Genomic DNA, 21,385 nt, shown 5'->3' with positions numbered 1-21,385 from the left:
ATATATATATATATATATATATATATATATATATTTGTTGGTTTGTTTGTTTGTTTGTTTGTTATACATTGTTTTTTTTTCTCAGGTTCGTTCACCTGGAACAAAAAATCAAATCCTGAAATCACAAGGCCTTTTATAGCAGTAAAAACAATGACAATAACAACGAATCATTATTAATTTTAACTCAAGACCAGTGTTTATTCAGGACATAAAACATTTAAAATACATTCTAAAGAATACAGTTCATAATTTTTATTTTTCTGAGTGAAAACTGAAGACATGGGTTTCTCCGAGCTGGTGGAAGAGGTGAGTGATGTTATTTTTATAATAGCACTATTATGAAGTTGGGTCAACTGAAGTCAACTTTCCAGCTACATCACATGGGATGTAGGTGTGTAACACAAATTTCCTGTCACCCCTACCTTACCCTACGCCCTCCTTGCCTTGGTAAGATTGGTGGTTTCGGGAGATATCAGCAGATCCACGTTACTATAATCGTTTTCTCCAGTTTTCTATTGATGAGTCAAAACCTACAGAACAACTTTGCCTCTGGAGTTCCTACCCACCACTGCAGCTTGCCAGCCAATCACAGCCTCTACAACCTATCACACGTCCAGGTAACCCATCTAACACTACTCAGTAACCATTTCACAGGGGAACCTGTTTCATAAAAAGGTAACTTCTTACTAGGGATGAGCGAGTACACCACTATCTGTATCTTGAAGCTTGAATGCGCGAGGGATTACTGTATTTTTACTCAGAATCGCTGAATTTTCACATTTACCACTGAAATACTGAGAAGACACCTGTGGTGAGGCAGTATAAGTCATATAAGAACAAAGCTTGCACATAGTATTGGAGTTCTGGGTAAACAAAGCACATATTGGACCATAAATCACTACACATTTTATATTGTTCACTTGTACTACCCTATCTAAATTATTGTGCAGATATTTGGGGTGACACCTATAAAGGTAACTTAAAACCATTATGCATTTTACAAAAAAGAGCTATTAGACAAGGTAGGCTATCCGGAGCACACTAACAGATTGTTTCTAAAATCATTTGACATGAAGTTTATGGACCTTGTTGAATATAAAACTGCAATAATAATGTTTGGAGCAAGAAACAATTTATTGCCACGTAACATCCCAAAAATGTTCAGTGATACGGAAGGGCATTATAACTTAAGAAGAGAGCTCAACTTAAAAGTACGACCAGCTAAAACACTGAAAAGCATGTGTATCTCTGTACATAGAGTGAAACTGGAACAGAGTGTGGGGGTTCAATTCAGTCCAAACATGAACCATTTCAAGAGGTCATACAAAAAGATTATATTTGGGAGGTATTTGAAAGAGGACAGCCTGTTGTAGCATCCCAATTATCAGTTCTAAGAAAATTTCAGTTAAAGGTCTACTCTTTGGCTTTAATGATTATGTTCCTCGTTAGATCACTTTACTGTTTTATTTTTTTTTCTCCTTCTGTTTTACTCTTTGTTTATTTAATTTCATCTTTCTATAACTATGCAGTACAAATGATTTACTTCTGTAGATATTATCAGCAAGTATTTTATAATGAGTATTTTTGAGACTAAGGGGGTAGGAGTTTAACAAGTTTACACTTCTTCCTACTCCTTTTCGGATAGTGCTCACAACATTTTGGTGTATTTATTATTGTTTGTTATTGTTATTTTGTTTTGTTATTCGAAATAAATGAACACATTCATTCATTCATTCATTCATATCTAGGTGGATGAGAAGCAACTACTTAAAGCTTTCATCCCCTTGGACTCTTCAGGAACTAGACTACATCGCTGCAGGAGGTAAAGACTCTGTGCCATACTTCATTGATAAATACCTCTATTCTGACGTAATGGCTTGCTTCATTTGTTGTTGCTGTTATTCAGGTATGTGGAGCCCCAATGGCATTTGATTACCACCAACAGTTCAGCCAATGTTAGCCAGCAAAGGACAGAGGAATGTTTAGATGGATGGACATTTGATCGCTCTGAGTTCCTCTCTACCACCATCTCTGAGGTATGGTCTCTTCAGAAGACACGTGCTCACAAACGTCAACACTGATGTCAATCAAGTGATATTTGCTAAAAGGAGACTTTGGTTAGTTCTAATAAAATTGTGGTTATCAATGGAGGATTTTTAACTATATGATGCCATCATTCATAAGATGAATGATTATCTGTTCCTATACACTGAACAGAACATCTTAGCAAAATTCCTTTGGGAACAGTAATATCCATCCATCCATCTAAAAAGTATCACTGTAGGCAGAGTTTTACTTTAACACTGAACTATAAGATTCTTATTAATTACTCTGTTCCATTTTTGTTTCTTGTCCTGCAGTGGAAACTCGTGTGTTCTCGCCATCCTCTCAAACAGATGATTCAAACTATTTACATGGGTGGATTTTTAGCAGGAGCCATGGTCTACGGTCTTCTGTCAGATAGGTAACTTGTACAAAAACATATATTAACCACAAGAGCTTTGCACCTGTGAAAGTCTGAACCAATGGCAATGTTCGTCTGCTTGCAGTTGTAGGTACAATCCAAAATCAAAGGAGTCATGCTCTTCTCCTCTTTCAGGTTTGGGAGGCGATCAATCATTCTGTGTTTGCACCTGAAGCTGGCTGTGCTTGGTTGTGCTTCAAGTTTCTCTCCTTCCTACACAGTCTTTTGTATTTTTAGATTCTTCTGTGGAATGGCGGTGTCTGGACTTGGTATTACTGGAACTACTCTGAGTACTCATCTTTCTTTTGTTTTGTCATAATTTATAGGTCCAGTTTTTAATGATATTGCTGACTTACTAATTCTCCATTAAAACGAACTGATCAACCTATGTGCCTACCTGACCGACTGCTTTCCTGTCTCTCTAGTTGCTGAGTGGGTCCCCAATAAAGCAAGGGCCACAGTGTCCATAGCAAATTCTTGTAACATCGCATTTGGTCAGATAGTCCTGTCTGGTATTGCCTATTTGCTGAGTGACTGGAGGAAGCTGCAGGTGGCCCTCGCTGCCCCAAATTTTCTGTGCTTTGCCATGACCTGGTTGGTAGATTTCAAAAATATATTTCGCTAAATTCTCGACCAATCTATGATTGGTCAAGTTGTTCTTACATTTAAATTCTCTAGATGGTCATAAAGTTCTAATCTAATGTTTTGGGTCCTAATTAGATAGGTTCTAATGCTTTCTCCCTGATTGTTCAGGTGGTGCTCAGAGTCGGCTCGTTGGTTGATTCTGAGTGGTCGAGCTGATGAGGCATTAAAGACTCTTCAACGTGTTGCTCAAGTCAATGGAAAACCAGAGATGATTGATAAATTGACAAGAGAGGTAATTTGTCTTTCTAACTACCTGCCTACCATATGTATATAAACATGGATGAAAAACACCAGAAACTAACATCAGTCCAATGTAACCTGCAGATTTTAGACTTTCACATGAAAAAAGAGATCGAGATGAGCCGTTTCTCATTCACAGCGTACGACCTGATGAGGACCAGAGGAATGAGACGAATCTCCCTTTGTCTGCTTGTCATCTGGTCTGAGAATCCACCTTTTTTAACTTATTTGCACTTCATAATACACACATGTAGCTGCACACAGAGGTGTGATATCTCTTTGTGCACCAGTCTACCTGTCCTTATTCATTGTGTCTCCTTCTGCAGGTTTTCCACCGGCTTTGCATATTATGGACTTTCAATGGATCTTCAGCATTTTGGAGTGAGTGTATCAAAGTATTCCCTTGTAAACCTTGAAATAAAATTCTTTCATTGCTTCCAGGGTCTCCCCTGGTTTCCCCACACATGACTGGGTCTGCTATTCCAAGACCTTTAACTTTAAACTACAGGCTGGTACACTGTCTCCATTTTCCCCTTCTTTTAAACAAGGACCCCAGGCATGTGAAATCCTGCACTTGGGACAGCCACTCATTCATAACCTGGAGAAAGCAATCCTCTATTTTCCTACTCAGACCCAAAGCCTCAGTCTTGGAAGTACTGATTCCTTCCAATCAATTCCAACCTGGAATAGTGTTCAGCCTAATCCTTTCAAGAAGCAGAGTTCCAGAACCTATCTCATGAATCAAGTTGAGCCCAATGCTGTCAAGCCAGTATTTTCCAACCTAATACACCTGCTTTGGTTATTTCCCAATCAAAGAGATTACGTGTCATGTCCCCTAAAGCAATGACACAGCTCATGATCAGTCCAGCAAGGCACTGTCTACTACTATTTGCTATTGAAGCCACATCACACCGGACCCCTATGGTACCATGGTTCTCAATGGTAGCGGGCCCACTGGGCGATGGATCCTGCCAGGGAAACTTCAGGTTCTAACGGAATTACTAATTCTCTGAATTTTTTGTTTTAAAATCAAAGAGAGGGCAGGTTATGAACCACTAACCCTAACCTTAATTATTATTCATTATAAATGAAGCTGCTTTCCTACTTTTGGCTATTCCAGGTAAGCATCTACCTGATACAGCTCATCTTTGGAGCAGTCGATATTTTGTCCAAATTGGTAGTTTTGGTCGCACTTTCCTTCCTGGGGAGGAGGATATCTCAGTCCTCTTGTCTTCTCCTGGCAGCCATCATGGTCTGTGCAAATACCTTCATCTCCAGGGGTGAGAAAAGCACCAACGCTTGATTACAGAACTGAAGTGCAGAGCAGAAAGACCACATGTTTGATACATAACTCCGCCCACAGATTTGAAGGCCATCAGGACGACATTAGCATGTCTGGGTAAAGCTTTTACCGCATCAGCCTTCAGCACGGCCTACCTGTTCAGCGGAGAGCTCTACCCCACCGTCATCAGGTGAAATTGCAGGTTCAAACCCATATACCCATTTAAGACAACTGATTCACTGCAGGACTGTTCTGACTTTATTTTTTATGTCTTTTGTAAGTATTAAAGATATGTAATATACAGACATTTCTCAGCATTTGACCTGGCAGTGGGCAGACTGTTACCCACAGCTAAAAGATTTAAAAAACTTGTATAAGCAATTACTGAAATAAGAGCCCAATAAACCGAAATTTTCTTTAAATCTGGGCAACAGAATGAGAAGCTTTTTAGACTCAGAACAGAGGATGAGTCCAATGTATGATGAAATACAAAAAAGAAATTATGTTGACTTTTATCTTTTAATTTCTTTGCAGTGTGCTTCAAGCCACATTTGTAAAACACTACAAGAAACACAAACGCTGCTATGTTTCCCATATTTTGTTTGCTTTAGAACAAACCAGCCTATATATGTGTGTTTTATGGTGTAGCAAAACAGAGCAAACAAAAAAGGATCTCTGTATAAAAAGGACCCTCCAACAGAATATACTGTATCTGTGCAGGTCTGTGTATTTAAGGCCGACAACGGAGGTGTTGTCACCTGATAGCTGCGTAACTGGCAAAGCTGGGGTTATCGCTATTAGTGTGAAAGCTCTGATTTATTGAGTCAGTGAGGTTAACACTGGTGGTTTGTTGAGTGATCTATTTTAGTTAACTAGATCGTTGGATATATTCTTTATGTCAGACTTGTTTTCTCATAATGTGTGTTGATGTCTTTTCAGGCAGACAGGAATGGGGTTCGTCTCTACTATGGCGAGGGTCGGCAGCATGGCAGCCCCTGTCTTCTTAATCCTGGACGAGGTGACATACCTCTTCCTGAACCTTGTTTTTAAATTAAAAGTATAAAATAACTTAACAATTTAAGTTATTTTATACTTTTTAGATTCCATTCCAAAAACTTTATCTGTCCCCAAGGGGACAATTACCCCTTGGGGACTTCCTTTTTGATGCACCCATATGAGCAGCTTGACGGGAGAAGGGGCCTCACTCGAGAGAACCTCAGCAGTGCTCAGGAGGTGATCTGCCAGTCCACAGTCCAAATGTACAGTGGTACCTCTACTTACAAATGTCACTATATACGAAATTTTCCACTTATGAATCACCTCAATAAGAAAATATTGCCTCTAGTTACTTAAGAAATTCCAAGTTACGAAAGGTAAAAATACAGGATGGGCTGCTACTTGCAGCTCCCAAAGGTTCCTGAACGCAACATTCTTATAGCTGCTCTGCCATTGGCTATTACCTAGCATCCTGGCATCCCACTGGCTAAGAGGGACCTCTGTGTGTAGCTAGATAGGTGTCTCTGCAGCGTCCTCGTCATTTGGCCCTCGACCCATGAGGTGTTCTGATAGTTCTACGTAAATGTATTAACTTTTTGAGTATTCACTATGGACCCCAAGAAAGTGACGGAGAAAAGAGGGGGAAAAAAGACGAACAAAAGAGTTTTTTTGTCCGTACAAACAAAGCAGGAGATCATAGAAAAACATGAAAAGGGGATGCGTTTGGTTGATCTCACCAAAGAATATGGCCGTAATACATCTACAATCACCACGTTATTAAAACAAAAGGAAGTTCAAGGAGTTTAAGGCATCGTGTGGGTGGTTGGAGAAGTTCAAAAGGAGGACTGGAATTCAGCGCATGAACCAAAGAGAACAAAAAACAATGAGGACAGCAGTTAAAAGTTAATGACCATCATTTTTGTTCTTTATTCTCCTTTTCCCTTCAGATGTCGCCACAGTGAATCAATGTCCTCCATGTAACCCTGTCTTCTGCATCCTCTTCTCTCACACCAACTACCTTCATGTCCTCTTTCACTACATCCATAAACCTCCTCTTTGGTCTTCCTCTAGGCCTCCTGCCTGGCAGTTCAAAACTCAGCATCCTTCTACCAATATATTCACTATCTCTCCTCTGGACATGTCCAAACCATCTCAGTCTGGCCTCTCTGACTTTATCTCCAAAACCTCTAACATGTGCTGTCCCTCTGATGTACTCATTCCTGATCCAATCCATCCTGGTCACACCCAAAGAGAACCTCAGCATCTTCATCTCTGCTACCTCCAGCTCTGTCTCCTGTCTTTTCTTCAGTGACACTGTCTCTAGACCAAACAACATCGCTGGTCTCACCAGTTTTGTACTCTATTCTTTGTTTTTTACATTATGCACAACTTTCATTTATTGTGTAATAATCTAATCCTAACATGTATTTGTTACATGTTTTGATGCATTTTTATGCTTTATAAAACATTTATGTCTGAACTTTGGGGGGCTTGGAACAGATTAGGGCATTTGCATGGAAAACACGTCTCTACTTACGTAATTTTCTTCTTGTGAAATTTCCAGAACCTATTAATTTCGTAAGTAGAGGTACCACTGTATTTGGTCCACATGGGCCTTAAACCAGCCACCCTCCGGTCCCCAGCCCAAGATCTACTGGACTGAGCTACTTAAACACCTACCTAATATCATGTAGGAGCATTATGACCACCTACCCAACATCATTTGGATCCCTTTTTTTTTTGCGAAATAATCCAGAACCACCTTCCCAGTCATCCAGCATCACAGTTTGACCCAAACACTGAAATCCTTATGCTTACTCATTTTTTGTGCATCTAACAGAACAACTTTGAAGATCTGAATAATGAGACTATTTGTGTGCCGTGTAGGTACCTTCAGGATAATCGATTTTGAAGTATGCTTTAGGAATCAGGTTTACAGAAAGGATTTAAACAATGTCATCAACACAAAAAATTCTTAACCCATCAGCCTGTCAGCTTCTGTGAATGTCTGGTTAACTGATGTCTTGAGCATCTGTTTAACCAGACCAGAGACCAGATAACAAATCCATGCTAACATTATGGGTGACTCCATCTCCCAGGTTCTCCCTGCTCTGCCTGGTTTAGTGTATGGAGGGTCAGCGATGGTGGCCGGATGCGTTGCCTGCACCCTGCCGGAGACGCTGAACATGCCACTGCCAGACACCATAGATGATGTGGAGCAGAAATGGTGAGCTGATGACCAGCATTCAGCTTTAGGACCATTGTTGTATTACAGCAGTACTGTGTTTTCAATGTTAGCTTCGTTAACAGCTGTAATTTCATGAACAGAATTAGCCTGATCGGCTACGCCAGCATCTTAAGTGACATTTGCAGTTTTAGGAATACGTGTAATGTTAACTTCTTTGACAGTGCATTCTCATGCTGTCTTCCTTCATTTATGTGTTCAAAGCTGCCGTCATAACTCACTGAAATATTTGTGTAACGTACCTAAAACCCCCTGTCATGGCTTGTATGTGGTAATGTTAACAGCACCCTCACTCACTACTCATTCACTCCCTACAGCCATGGTCATGGTTATCAACAATTTCTTTCATTTTAATAACTGAAATCGATCTGCCTTTAGGTTTCAGAGGAAGACTGCCCCCCAGGAGAACACATTATGTAAAGAAGGAGCTTCTGAGTGCGGGGGCGATGTCTCAGCAGAAGATCTGCCTCTAAAAGTACTGAAAGATGTAGAAGAAGCTGGACGCAATGCCTTCAGTCCAATCAGTCCCCTCAGAGACACTGAATGATCCACTACCCATCAGATGGCTGGACTGTACTTTGGCTCAAGTCTTTGATGAACAAAATAATGATAATAATAATGAACCAATGACAATCCAAAAAGTATTTCAATGAGTAAATGTATTTTCAATGATCTGTCAAGTACTTGATTCTAATTTTGTGAGTTAGATGTAAATGACTCAAAAATTACAAACATCCATCAAGCTTGATTAAACCTCCCACATTTAGAATCATCACAATTCTGTGCTACGTAAAAGATTCAGGTTAGTCCAAAAAGTTTGTCATGCTTTTTCAAATCTCTTCAACCAAAATTTCTTCAGTGTTTCTTTGTGTTTTGTGAAATATTTTTAGGCAGGTCCATGGAGGTGGGTACACAGAAAACTCACAAGACAAACAAACAATAAGTACAAACAAACAAACAAACAATAAGTCAAAAGACCTCTATGATGCTAGACTAAATGTGTCGTTTAGTCCCCGCAGCGCATAGCAATGCAAACAAACAATTCTATGATGCTAGAATAAACTTGTAGTTTACTTCCCCACAGAGCATAGCAATAAACAAACAAATATTTGGTTGAGCTAAGGCGATATATGGTGGCATTCCAAATATGCTTCGCCTCTTACTTTGACACAGGGAAGGAGAGCCCACAACCCAGGCAGAGTAGCATCAACCAGGCTGGGCGTCCGTACGTGACCCGCAGCTGACTCTAACCGGAGTATGAAACTCCTCACCTTTTATACCTTTGAAGAAGCAAGGCCTGCATGCGAGCAGGAATGGCCAGTCCCAGCTCGCAGGCAGCCCTACCTTTGGTGGTACCCCCAGCTGAGGAAAAACATCACCACCCCCGAGATTGCAGTGGAGGCGGCTTTCACGCACCCGTAAAACATCTTTATTACACCAAAACCAAGATATCTTTATGACACATTGGAATGCACCAAAACAACAAGTTGACTGAAAACAGGTCTCCATCTCCTCTCCATCTCCTCTCCTTAGAGAGGGGTACTGGGTCTGCAGCATCTGGTTTCATGGGCTGTGACCTGCTGCGACCTATCTGTGTCCGAACAAACTAAGATGTGACTTAGCCCAGCAGTTGCATGGAGAGGTTTTGAAGCATGTTCTCAGTAGTGACATGATGAGAGTCAAATCAGGACACACACAATACAAATTTCCCTTACACTCGTTATTCACAAACTGCCAAACAAAATAAATGTTTAAGGCTTTCTTAAAGATGTCGATTTAATATTTAACAGGAAACATTTTGAATGGTTAATCTGCTGTAGCCCTAGGTTCTGTCCTACCACAGTAGGTCCCAGGATTGTGTAATAGCAGCAACGAATTACAGGTTGACTAATTTTCACCTTCTCAGTCAACGTCTTTGTCCGTTCTACATGAATCATTGTCATATTCAGACACACACTCGTTTTGTCTTGACACACTCCAGTTTCTAGGTTTGACTTGATTTGACTCTGCAGACAAACAAGATGCTAACTGACAGAAACATGGAATCCATGTGTAAAAACCAAGCAGACGCTGGCTTTGACCCCATCAGTGACTCCATCAGAGGACTTTGTATCTTCCATCTTCAGAAATGGTGACTTGTTGACTGTGACGATTCCCTACGTCACCTCACGACGTCTTGAAACTGTCACCACATTTCATCATCATTTAAAAAGTTATGACAGTCTGTTGTTTTGGCTTTTTTTTTGGTGTAAAGTTTATACACATTTAAAAAAAATATTCTGTAAACATCTGAACACTATTTAACTCATATCTTCAGTATCATTTGATATATGTACTGTATATCATAATTTTGCTACCATCTGAATGTGTGATTATAAAACTTAGTAGTAGTTAGTAGGAGTATATAGACATTTATAGTAGGAGTATATAGACATTATGCTTCCCCCTGAACATGTTCAGTCATTACAATCCTGTAACCTGTACTAACTACTCTTCCCTGTTTTATGTATTTTAGAAAAAATATATAGGTGACAAATTGATCAGAAAACATCAGTTTCTCATGAGATTCCCAGGAGTGTATATATTTTCAAATATCAAGTTCTTTTTAGTTCCTAATAAATGGTTAAAGAAGTTTTTTTTAAGAGTTGTTTTTTTTTTTACCTGGGCTAGATCCTACAGCTCTTGCCAATTTCATGCCGATCTCCAAATTGCCTTTTCTTTCAAAAATTCTCGAGAAGATAGTCTACAGTCAATTAATAATAATATTAATAATAATAATAATAATAGTAATAATAATAATCTATACTTTATTTATCCCTCTTGGGGAAATTCTTTTTACATTCACACTCACACATGTATACAGTATATATGTGTTAATTACACACATGGGTTACAGGTTACAGGCCCCTGAACACAGCACACACTAGGGGCCTGTAGGCATGCAATTAGTAGGAGAGGACATACAGTGGTACAACGGAGGTGGAGTGACGGGTCGCGCATGAGGGTTGCGCCCCAATGAGCATCTTGTAGGGGTACATCCGCTGAGGATAAACATTCAAGGAATGTTTAGAATCTGTATCTCCCACGATGGCGGCTACGCTGACACAGCTAGCGCATTTCGGTAGACTACAGACTTGCCCTGTCAGTCTGTTGTCTGGCGAACCGCTCAAGTCCAGCAAAACAAAAGTTTACCCACGTGCGAGTCAGTCTCCACACTTTTGTGTGTACATGCTCCACACTCGCTGTCACCACACTCGCCCGGACACCTGTGCCTCATTGCCGGCTTTATGCACTCGAGGTTAACCTGACAGGTTAATACTGTTAGACACAACATAACAGTTTTAAAGTATTTAACCAGCAATGACATACTTTTGTCAAAGAGCACATTCTAACTATAAATTATTAATACATCTTACCCTACTATTTATCTTAATTTGAATGTAACCATGACAACTGAATAGTACTCAGGAATTCTAAATGTCAGGAAAAAATATAAATATAACTGATATTTATCAGGTCATTACACGTACTTGATGCTTTCAAAATACGTAGCATCACACATCCACATCATCCAATAGAATTGTCTCATGTGGTAGCAGTCACTCTGATTAGATAGACAGATAGATAGATAGATAGATAGATAGATAGATAGATAGATAGATAGATAGATAGATAGATAGATAGATAGATAGATAGATAGATAGATAGATAGATAGATAGATAGATAGATAGATAGACTAACAGACACATGCAGCACTAACAGTACTTAAATACTAAATTATAAAATATTAACAGTATAAAATTAAAATATAAACAGTATAAAATTAAATTAAATCCATTCAACTTTTAGGAAGGAGTTAAGGAAGTCAGGAAGTCAGGAAGTGGTCAGGAGGTGCTTCCAGATGACTGGACAACTACAGCTAATGTGATCAGGGAGACAGGTAGGAGAGTACTTGGTGTGTCATCTGGAAGGAAAGTAGATAAGGAGACTTGGTGGTGGAATGAGGAGGTACAGGAGTGTATACAGAGAAAGAGGTTAGCTAAGAAGAAGTGGGACACTGAGAGGACTGAGGAGAGTAGACAGGAGTACAGGGAGATGCAACGTAAGTGAAGGTAGAGGTAGCAAAGGCCAAACAAGAAGCTTATGATGACTTGTATGCTAGGTTGGACAGTAAGGAGGGAGAGACTGATCTATACAGGTTGGCAAGACAGAGAGGCAGGGATGGTAAGGGTAGTAAGGGTGATTAAGGATAGGGATGGAAGTCTATTGACAAGTGGAAGAGTGAGGTTACAGGGAGAAGAGATCAAGAAGGTGGAGGATTTTAAGTACTTAGGCTCAACAGTGCAGATCAATGGAGAGTGTGGAAATGAGGTGACGAAGCAGTTACAAGCAGGATGGTACGGGTGCAGAAAAGTGTCAGGTGTGATGTGTGGTAGAAGAGTTTCAGCTAAAATGAAAGGAAAGGTGTACAAAACTGTGGTGAGACCAGCGATGTTGTTTGGTCTAGAGACAGTGTCACTGAGGAAAAGACAGGAGACAGAGCTGGAGGTAGCAGAGATGAAGATGCTGAGGTTCTCTCTGGGAGTGACCAGGAAGGATAGGATCAGGAATGAGTACATCAGAGGGACAGCACATGTTAGAGGTTCTGGAGATAAAGTCAGAGAGGCCAGACTGAGATGGTTTGGACATGTCCAGAGGAGAGATAGTGAACATATTGGTAGAAGGATGCTGAGTTTTGAACTGCCAGGCAGGAGGCCTAGAGGAAGAGCAAAGAGGAGGTTTATGGATGTAGTGAAAGAGGACATGAAGGTAGTTGGTGTGAGAGAAGAGGATGCAGAAGACAGGGTTAGATGGAGGCAAATGATTCGCTGTGGCGACCCCTGAAGGGAAAAGCCCAAAGGAAAAGAAGAAGACTCTGACACAGATTCTAAATAATGCTGGAGGAATGTTTGGTTATATTGTGCTGCCCTTGTCGTTTCTATATCTGTTTGAGACGCTCATCTGTGTGTGTTTTTTAAATGTGGAATAGATGCACAGATACCACCAGGTAAACTCTGACCACTCAACAGCGATCCTTTCTGCATTGTAAAGACAAGGTCAGGTTCTACACAATGACATTCATGCTGGTGCAGCAGAGCCTTCAGTGCCATCATGGGCTTTAATAGGAGTTAAGGAATCAGTGGTGATATACTGTCCCATTGAATCCCAATTATCCTCAATATGCTGTATATTTGAGAAAAAGTTTGAAAAACTTTCACAAAAGCTTCAAATCCTGCAAATTTCCAAGAGCATCGCCCTGCAGAAGATGTGCGTAGGTTGACCGAAAAAAAAAGAAGAGGCTTTCAGTTACGGCCCTTCAGACGAATCCCAATTACTGAATAAACCTAAGCTTAACTCGTAACCATGGAAACAAAACAAAAAATTAAAAATGATGAACGTCCATAAAGAGCAAAAGGCACGGGTTCATGGTTTGATTGATGTCCATGTAAAGTGTCCTTGAAAAAAAATTCTCCTAAAACTAAATGTGAGGGGACAGATGGAAACCTGCTGGGATAAAATGTGTGTGTGTGTGTGTGTGGGGGGGGGGGGGGTTAAGGACAACTTCTTCAGCAACAACTGATGTAGAAACAAACTAATTCCTCCTCAATCAGAGGCAGAGATACTCAGAACACACTGGTGAAGCACTGGTGTAAAATCAGCACATCGTACTAAAGTGCCTCAAAGTTCCTCATCCAGACAAAAGCAAGTAGTTACCCGCGGTGCCCCTGTGGAGGTTTTTATACAGTATAAGACAGAGCAGGAGCAAAAATAAACTGTTAGAGCCATGCACAGACTATACTGTAAAAGCAAAAAAAAAAAGAGAGAAGCAGCTCCAGTCTCCAAAAACTCCTGCTTTTATTTTGAAGTGTCACCATTTTCACAATAATGGTGGACAAGAACGGTTTACTTAAGTCAAGACAGAAAAGGAAAAAGTTGCAAAGACGTGAACTCGCCCATCCATCAAGTGATTCCTTTACGCCTCAGCCGCCTCGTTGAAAACAACAGCGGCGCTCTGGAGACGCAGCAAGAAAGAGCATCTCAGACTGACAGCGGATGAGGTTATTCCTGAAATGTAATCGCTAAAGAATGATGACATCATCAGGGGGTTAACCTTCCCATCTTCTTTCAGCAGAATTTTATCTGCCGCCAGGGATTACATCTGCAGTTTTATGCTTGATGATAATATTTACACGAGGCGCTTACGACTTTAAAGAGCTCTTATCTGTAATAGTATTTATCTAGTGATGGGAACATAGGTTCAGATGTTTCAAAGGGGCAGTGTTAACTCTAACCTAGTAATACATATTAACATGAACCTAACCAGCCAGAAATGAATGAATTAGAATAAACCTCGTCTGAGGTACTCGGGCTAATGAGAGGAGGGGAAGTTCAGAGTATAAGTCAAACATCTGAAATCCCCCCACAGGTCCTGGTTGTGCTGTGAATATGCAGACGCTGCTGTGAGGATGTACTTGTTCAATAATTAGTTTAAATGTGTTCCTTTAGTCAAAGCCAATATTGGAGTCATGTTTCATAACACACCTACCTTCCTCTTCCCCCCTTACCTTTGGATCCCAATGTCACCTTGGGGACTTGGGAGAGAATATGGAAGTGTGTCACGCTCTCTTGTGAGATCAGAGGGACCGTGAGGTCTTTTTTTTGTCTGTGTGGTAAGTGAAGGCCACAAAGTCAGGTGTAGGTCTACATCAGGGGTGTCAAACTCATTTTCACCGAGGGCCACATCAGCATAATGGTTGTCCTCAAAGGGACAGATGTAACTAATAAATGTAACGAAATGTAACTCAATGCAATGTAAAATATATGTAACTACTCCTTAATGTTGAATAAGTTTCAATTTATTACCAATTTAAGTTCAATCTTAGAGTAGCAAAGAAAAAATATGTTTGCTTGTTACCCTGTTATAAAATAAATCCTTTAATTAGTCAGGTTATTAAACCCACAGTTTTGGTCAAAGCACACTTTTGACCTATTTACTTTAGACAGTCTGACCTTATATGCTCTCGAGGGCCACATAAAATGATGTGGCGGGCCACATTTGGCCCCTGGGCTTTGAGTTTGACACATGTGGTCTACAGGATAGTGCAGAGATACGTTTGGGTTGCATTTGCATGCCAAGACAAAAGCAGCAAGGACACAACATCTAGTTGGGGAAGATGTTCTGTTAAAAAAAACTGCACATATCTTAAAAGCCAGGTGTATTCAGCTGAGGAGTTACAGCTCCCCCTGCTGGCTGTAAGGGTTCAGCACACACAGAGTTCCTGAGCCGGGTAATGATCCCTGTTTAAAACACTTTGTGCTTTTATTATGACAGGTCACGTTTATGTTCAGTGCTGTTGCAACTGCTGTGGTAGTTTCATTTTCCATTCTTATTTATTCAAGTTGAATATTTTTCAATAAGTGCTCCAGTTACGTTACAAGGACAAAGTCCTCAATGTCACCTTTTGATGAATAAACAGTTTGATTCGGGGGTGGTAAAATACCTTATCGGATCTGGATTAAAGTTAATCTAAACTAAACTGCATTCACTAAGGGCACTTAGGGGTAAAATCTAACTTGTCTTTAAAAGTTACTGTAATGACTGAAATGTTGCTTCACACAAGGTGATGTCAAACACGTCCTGGGAGGATATAGGTGCTCACTGTTGTTTCATATTAACTGAATATCCTTTGTGAAACTGACTCTGTGTGCATAGGCAAACAAATGTCAACTTCTATTAATAGACAGCCAGCATGCGGAGAGCTCACAGACGTTCAGACATAAATATCACGACACCAGATAATCAACGGCATGCTGTGCTCGTTTAATCTACAACAGTTAGAAAACAGGCTGCGAAGAAAAGGTCACAGCTCTGATGGATTAACCTGAGTGGACGGAAGTGTCGGAGAAGCCGTAAACGCAGCATCTGCTGATTCGCCTTAAGAGATCTGGTCTCAAAATTATAACAATGCTTCTGACTGGGGACAGATTTCCCATTTCTTAGAGGCCTTCATGCGGATGGAAAATATTTCCAGCTTTGTAACCGGGACTAGCTTTTCAGCAAATGAGTGAAATAGGTCATTCAAGTCCCAGTTTCAACTGGATTTGGCCTGAATTTAGAATTCTACAAGTGTCAAAGTAAATTCAACCGTAACAAAATTGTTTCTAAAACACTGTCAGAGCAGGCAGTGATCATGTTTGTGAAGGGATTTTACCTCTTTATACAGATTCTTTCAGTATAGATACTAGATCATATCTAGAGAAGCACATATTGTAGGAAAGTTATATTCATAAAACATGAATTTAGGCCTTTTATAAGCCCTGCTTAAGTAATTCAGAAGGCACTCCGAACCATGAACCTGTGACAAATACATTTGAACAACTTGTATTTTTATCGTTTTAATATCAAAACTTTGTTGCTTTAAATTCATGATTTCACTCTTGCAGTTTTGTGATTTCATTACTGTAACCTTATTTTTATACTCTTGTAACATCTCTGAACCATAATTCTTCCAATATTCTGACTTTAATCTTGAAATATTCTGACTTAATTCTTGTTAACACAATTTTTTCTTGGAAAATTACAACATGATTCTTGTTAGTATTTTATTATCGTGATAGTTCTATTCTGATGCCTTCGTTCAGGTAATCACATGCTGATCTTATTCACTGTGCGTCTTAACATAATTATTTGTTATAATTTATTATATTTTTGGGTTTATGTGACATATTTACTACATAATTTCTGAGTTTGTGTTTTATTAACATATCATGAAATTTAACATGTCAGAGTAAATATTATTTGAAGTGTCCTTTTGTATTAGCCTCAAACGAGCCCATAATACCGGTTATTGTTAAATACACCAAAATCAACATTCTCTTGTCTTCTTTGTGCTTTTGCCTGTCAAAGAGTCTTTTTCTGCACATCAGTGTGATGTTTGTTTTGTGAGTTTCATCTCTGACACACACTTTAACATTAAAAATTCTGTTCAATGCCTTATTGTCAGATATTTCAGGAACAAATTAGAAGTGCTTTCAACAGTAATATTCATACTTTGCAAGTCAAATGTTCCATTCATTTCAGAATATTCTGCTGGTCTGTATCTACTACTACTGTACTCGTGCATACAGTGTTCAGTTTACTCATGATGGACCATTTCATTGGACGGATTTTTCATTGTAGTTTTTTTCTGCCACTTTTTTCCTTCCTTAAAATAGATCTGCCAGAGTATTTTATATCAGACCACTGATCTTTCCGGACATTTACCCAGCTAGCTGCATTTCAGGTAAGTATAGATTAAATAAAAAGAAAAAAAACCCGTAACACATTCTCTCTGTTTTTAGTGAAACGTGATGTTATGTTTGTTTAACTGTCATCACAATTTCAAGGCTGAATGAATGTATTTGTGAAACAAATGTTATTTAATTCTGACGATAAAACATCTAAGTAGTCATATTTATTTCCCATGGGATAATATAAGAAATGTTTTTTAAAAAGTATTTATTTTGTATGTAAATGTTTGTTTAAAAACCCAAAACACATTTCTTGATCATACAGTTGATGTCAATTTTACGGTTTGAATAATTTCCCTTTATTATTATTCATTCATTCATTCATTTAATGATTCATTCATGTTTTGAGTCAACCTTTGAGGCGTTTCACCATTTTGAGCAACAACAACCTAAAGCTGCTAAAAACAACATGAATGATCCAATCAGAACAGAGGAGTAAGGGGATTATTAACAGTGGGACTGCTGCTGTCCTTCAGTTTGTTAGGATCAATGTCGAAGTGGAGCTCCTTGAAAAACTTTCCCATTTGATCCCGAAAACTTTACATTCAGACTGTAATTACTGTATTTAAAGGCTATACGAACACTGTTCCAATTTTTATTACTTTTTGCCAGACATTCAATTTGTTTGATATTGAGTAATTTATACATCTTTATATATACATTGATGAGTAAATGTTGGTAACAGCAAGAAAATGGTCCTGTACAAAAATGAGAATTTACACACCAGGAATGGATGTAAAATTGAGTGTGAGTAGTTGAAAATGATAAGAACATGAACTAAGAAGTGTAAAATGTCAACCCATCCTTTGAGAACTTCAAAAACATTCTAGAATGACTTTCAGGTGAATGATCTGATATCTGTCTCAGATTTCCGGTCATGGCATCTCCACTGAAGAGTCTGCTCAGTGATAGCTGCCGGTACCTGAAATCGTTCCAGATGTATCTGGAGCGTTGCAATGAGCACAGGCTTATGCAAGACTTCATCAACAACCAGCTGCCTAACATACTAAGCAGGTAATTCTTAGGATGTGTCCTTATCCTCAGGAAACATTAACCTTGTGTGAGGATGAAAACATAAATGTTAATGCTTTGCCACCAGGCAAGAGTTAGAAGAAAAAGACAGGAATGTTACAGGAAAGGCAGGTGGCGACAGCAAATGGTGGAAGGAGCAGATCAGTCAATGATCTGCCGCAGGAAGGGCATCCAGCGTGAAAAACTTTGCCAAACAAATATGAGCGTTCATCTAAAAATGGAAAAAGGACAAGAAGAAAGTTTGTTTCTTACTTTTCATGCTGCATTGCCCTGAAGCACATCAGACAACCGTCTAGACCAGGGGTCGGCAAACCGCGGCTCCGGGGCCCCATGCAGCTCTTTCAACCATACGCTGCGGCTCCTTGTGGCTGTAAATTGGAAAATTATTGTGATCTTGAAACATTATAATAACATTATTTTTTTAAAGTATTATTTTTTTGGTTGCTCAAACTATGTGTGTCACACTCACCAAAAGGTCTCATTAACCTGGCCAAATAAATATTCATGAAGATATTTTTCTTTCTAACATTTGAAAAAGACCTTCAACGCGGCGTGTTTTTTTAAATGACTATTTTAAGAGCTCAAAATGTGTTCACTGTGTAAATAAAATTTTCTCTGCAGCACTTAATCGATTTACACAAAGTTCAAAGGTAAAAAATACATATATACAGTGTTATACTCATTTTAGATGTCAAAAAGTATTTGTGGCTCCCAGTGCTTTCTTTTCCATGCAAACGGGGTCACTGTGGCTCTTTGAGCTGACCGACAGTGAATCAGTAAATACAAATCAGACAGTTTGTCGTAGAGCATTTCACGCCAACAACCACAGAGCTGACATTAATTAACCCAAAAACGACAAGTGGGATGATGTGAATTTCCAGACTGGATTGATCTAAATGAATGTTTCTACGCTCCTTTCAGGACTGTAAGAGGAAAGTCACATCTAAACGTCATTGGAGTTGGGAGTGGATCTGGTAAGAACAGACATCGCAGAACCCATTTGGTGTAGAATCTGGACTGAGATGAAATACAACTGTTGTTTATCATTATTGCAGGCGTTAAGCAACAAGTAAAACATTGAACTCTGTGTGTGTCAATCGGTTATCTTTATTCCAGCTGTAAAACTAATAATTAACTTAAATTGTGGGTCAAAGTAATCTCAACAGTATATTGGTAGTTTTGCATAATCATAATCGGGCTTGCTGAATACAACAAATCTAATCTGCCTCTTAAAAAAATCCTTGAGAGTGCTATGAAGTTCATCCTCTGACCAGAACTTCATACAATAAAGACAAATTCACACAATAGTGGCTGAATGTGAAATGATGACACTGTGAAAGCCCTCCCCCCGGTTGGTGCTGTTAACATTACCTGCTAATAAACTGGGAAAGTCAGTCAAAATTTTATCTATAAGTCTTGTGTTTTGTGTATCCTAACGTCAAACTGTGTTGGTCCCTATAGGTGAGATTGATCTCAAGATGCTTTCTGCTCTCCATCTGAAGAACCCCCACATAACGGTGGATAATGAGGTGGTGGAGCTAAACCCTCAGCAGCTAAGTGACTTCAGAGGTACAGTCTTTCATTTATCTGAGATGCCAAAAAGGGATACCCATATTCAAGATGACCCTCAAATTACATATATGTAAATATTTAATTTAACAGAATATTGATATATTTCACATCTGCCAATGCAGATTTGGTGTCCCTGACTCCAGGCTTGGATTACATCAGATTTCACTGGTACGAAATGACAGCTGAAGAGTTTGAGGAGCAGTGGAAAGAGAAAAAGATGACTAAGAAGGTTGACCTAATTCACATGTTCCAGGTTGGTGGAACCATCATAGTCACAGAGTGTATTTTTAACCCAGATATGTCTTGTCCATTTTTCAGTAGTCCACATCAGTTGACCCCATATGAATATCCATCTAGCAACTATTTTTACCAACTCATTATCAATGGTGAACAGATGCTGTATTATGTGAGGGATGCTGGAGCCACCATCAGCTTCTTTCAGAGTCTCCTCAACAGGAATGGGAAGCTTCTTTTCACTCTGCTGTCTGGTCAGTGAATGCATTTAATTTCTAAGGGTCTTCTCTGTCTGTAGTTTACATGAATTAATAATGGATAGTAATATAACACTGCTCAACAAAAAATATTTGATTTTATGTGATTTATTGCAGAAAATAGTGGCTGGGCAAAGCTGTGGCAGACCCACTCCTACCAAGTCTGTAACAAAGAAATAAACCAGGTCTCCACCAATGACATCAAGGGTTTATTGGACTCCAAGGGACTGAGCTACCAGGGATTCGCTCTGCCCTGTCAAATAGATATCACAGAGTGCTTCACAGAGGGGGATGAGAACGGAGAGCTGCTGCTTGACTTTCTGACTCATGTGTTGCACTTTAGCAAATCAGCCCCGCCTGAGCTAAAAACTGAGGTCATGGAGTTACTTCGCCACCCAGACTGTAGCATGGAATCCGATGGCAAAATTATGTTGAAGCATGACTGTGAATTGGTAGTCATAGATCAACATAGTTAAAAACAGATCCCAAATATGTCTAGGACTTGACAATATAACTACAGTAGGGCAAAAATGCCTACTTTTTAATTGTTTTTTTTGTTTTCAGGTATTTCTTCTTCATGTCAATTTTCTTTTCCTGATTTTGGTTTCTTTCTGTTTTGAGCATACAGCGTTGAGCATTCTTTATTGCAAAACTATAAGGTTTTAACAAACAGCAAAAAAAGTTATTATTCTTAATTGTATTTATCATTTCTTAATATAGCATAACTTGTTGTAAAAGGTTCTACATGAAAATCAGAACTATAGCTCCAACAGGAGGTAAAACTAAGGAAATATTCTTAAATTGAAAGAAAAATCTTTGCTGCATATGTTAGCACTCCCTAGTACCTAGACAAACATTTGACTTTCAGAAATTGTAATCAATTGTATGCGATCATGGGCCCCGTATTAAACTGGCATGTCATCTGTTTTTTTTTCCTGAGCCATTCAGGAAAATGACATTTACCTTAGCCAATCACAGCAGAGTTGTGACACAACCTTTTGCACAGGGCGAACAAAGATCTTTGATGCGCCAAAAAATGTCTGTTAGCTGGTGTTTACATTGCGCACCAGTGTTACCCGAGTACGAA

At 39.3% G+C, this 21,385-nt stretch overlaps 2 protein-coding genes across 2 annotated transcripts; both read left to right on the top strand.

Moving 5' to 3' along the window:
• Positions 1-279: 279 nt before the first annotated feature.
• Positions 280-8,419, top strand: LOC137606405 (solute carrier family 22 member 6-like). Its single transcript, XM_068331653.1, has 15 exons — positions 280-306; positions 453-617; positions 1,749-1,822; positions 1,907-2,036; positions 2,361-2,464; positions 2,600-2,754; positions 2,890-3,058; positions 3,218-3,341; positions 3,434-3,549; positions 3,676-3,730; positions 4,470-4,629; positions 4,713-4,821; positions 5,571-5,649; positions 7,727-7,854; positions 8,251-8,419. Exons 1-15 carry the CDS (start codon positions 280-282, stop codon positions 8,417-8,419), a joined length of 1,764 nt encoding a protein of 587 aa, XP_068187754.1.
• Positions 8,420-18,080: 9,661 nt separating this feature from the next.
• LOC137606593 (histamine N-methyltransferase-like) lies at positions 18,081-20,774 on the top strand. The gene is made up of 6 exons (XM_068331920.1): positions 18,081-18,217; positions 19,157-19,209; positions 19,697-19,804; positions 19,930-20,060; positions 20,202-20,295; positions 20,416-20,774. Exons 1-6 carry the CDS (start codon positions 18,081-18,083, stop codon positions 20,772-20,774), a joined length of 882 nt encoding a protein of 293 aa, XP_068188021.1.
• The last annotated feature ends 611 nt before the right edge of the window (positions 20,775-21,385 follow it).

The sequence above is a fragment of the Antennarius striatus genome, chromosome 13 (assembly GCF_040054535.1).
Source record: "Antennarius striatus isolate MH-2024 chromosome 13, ASM4005453v1, whole genome shotgun sequence".
NCBI classification, from domain to species: Eukaryota; Metazoa; Chordata; class Actinopteri; order Lophiiformes; family Antennariidae; genus Antennarius; species Antennarius striatus.
This window is presented reverse-complemented; position numbering and strand designations above follow the sequence as displayed.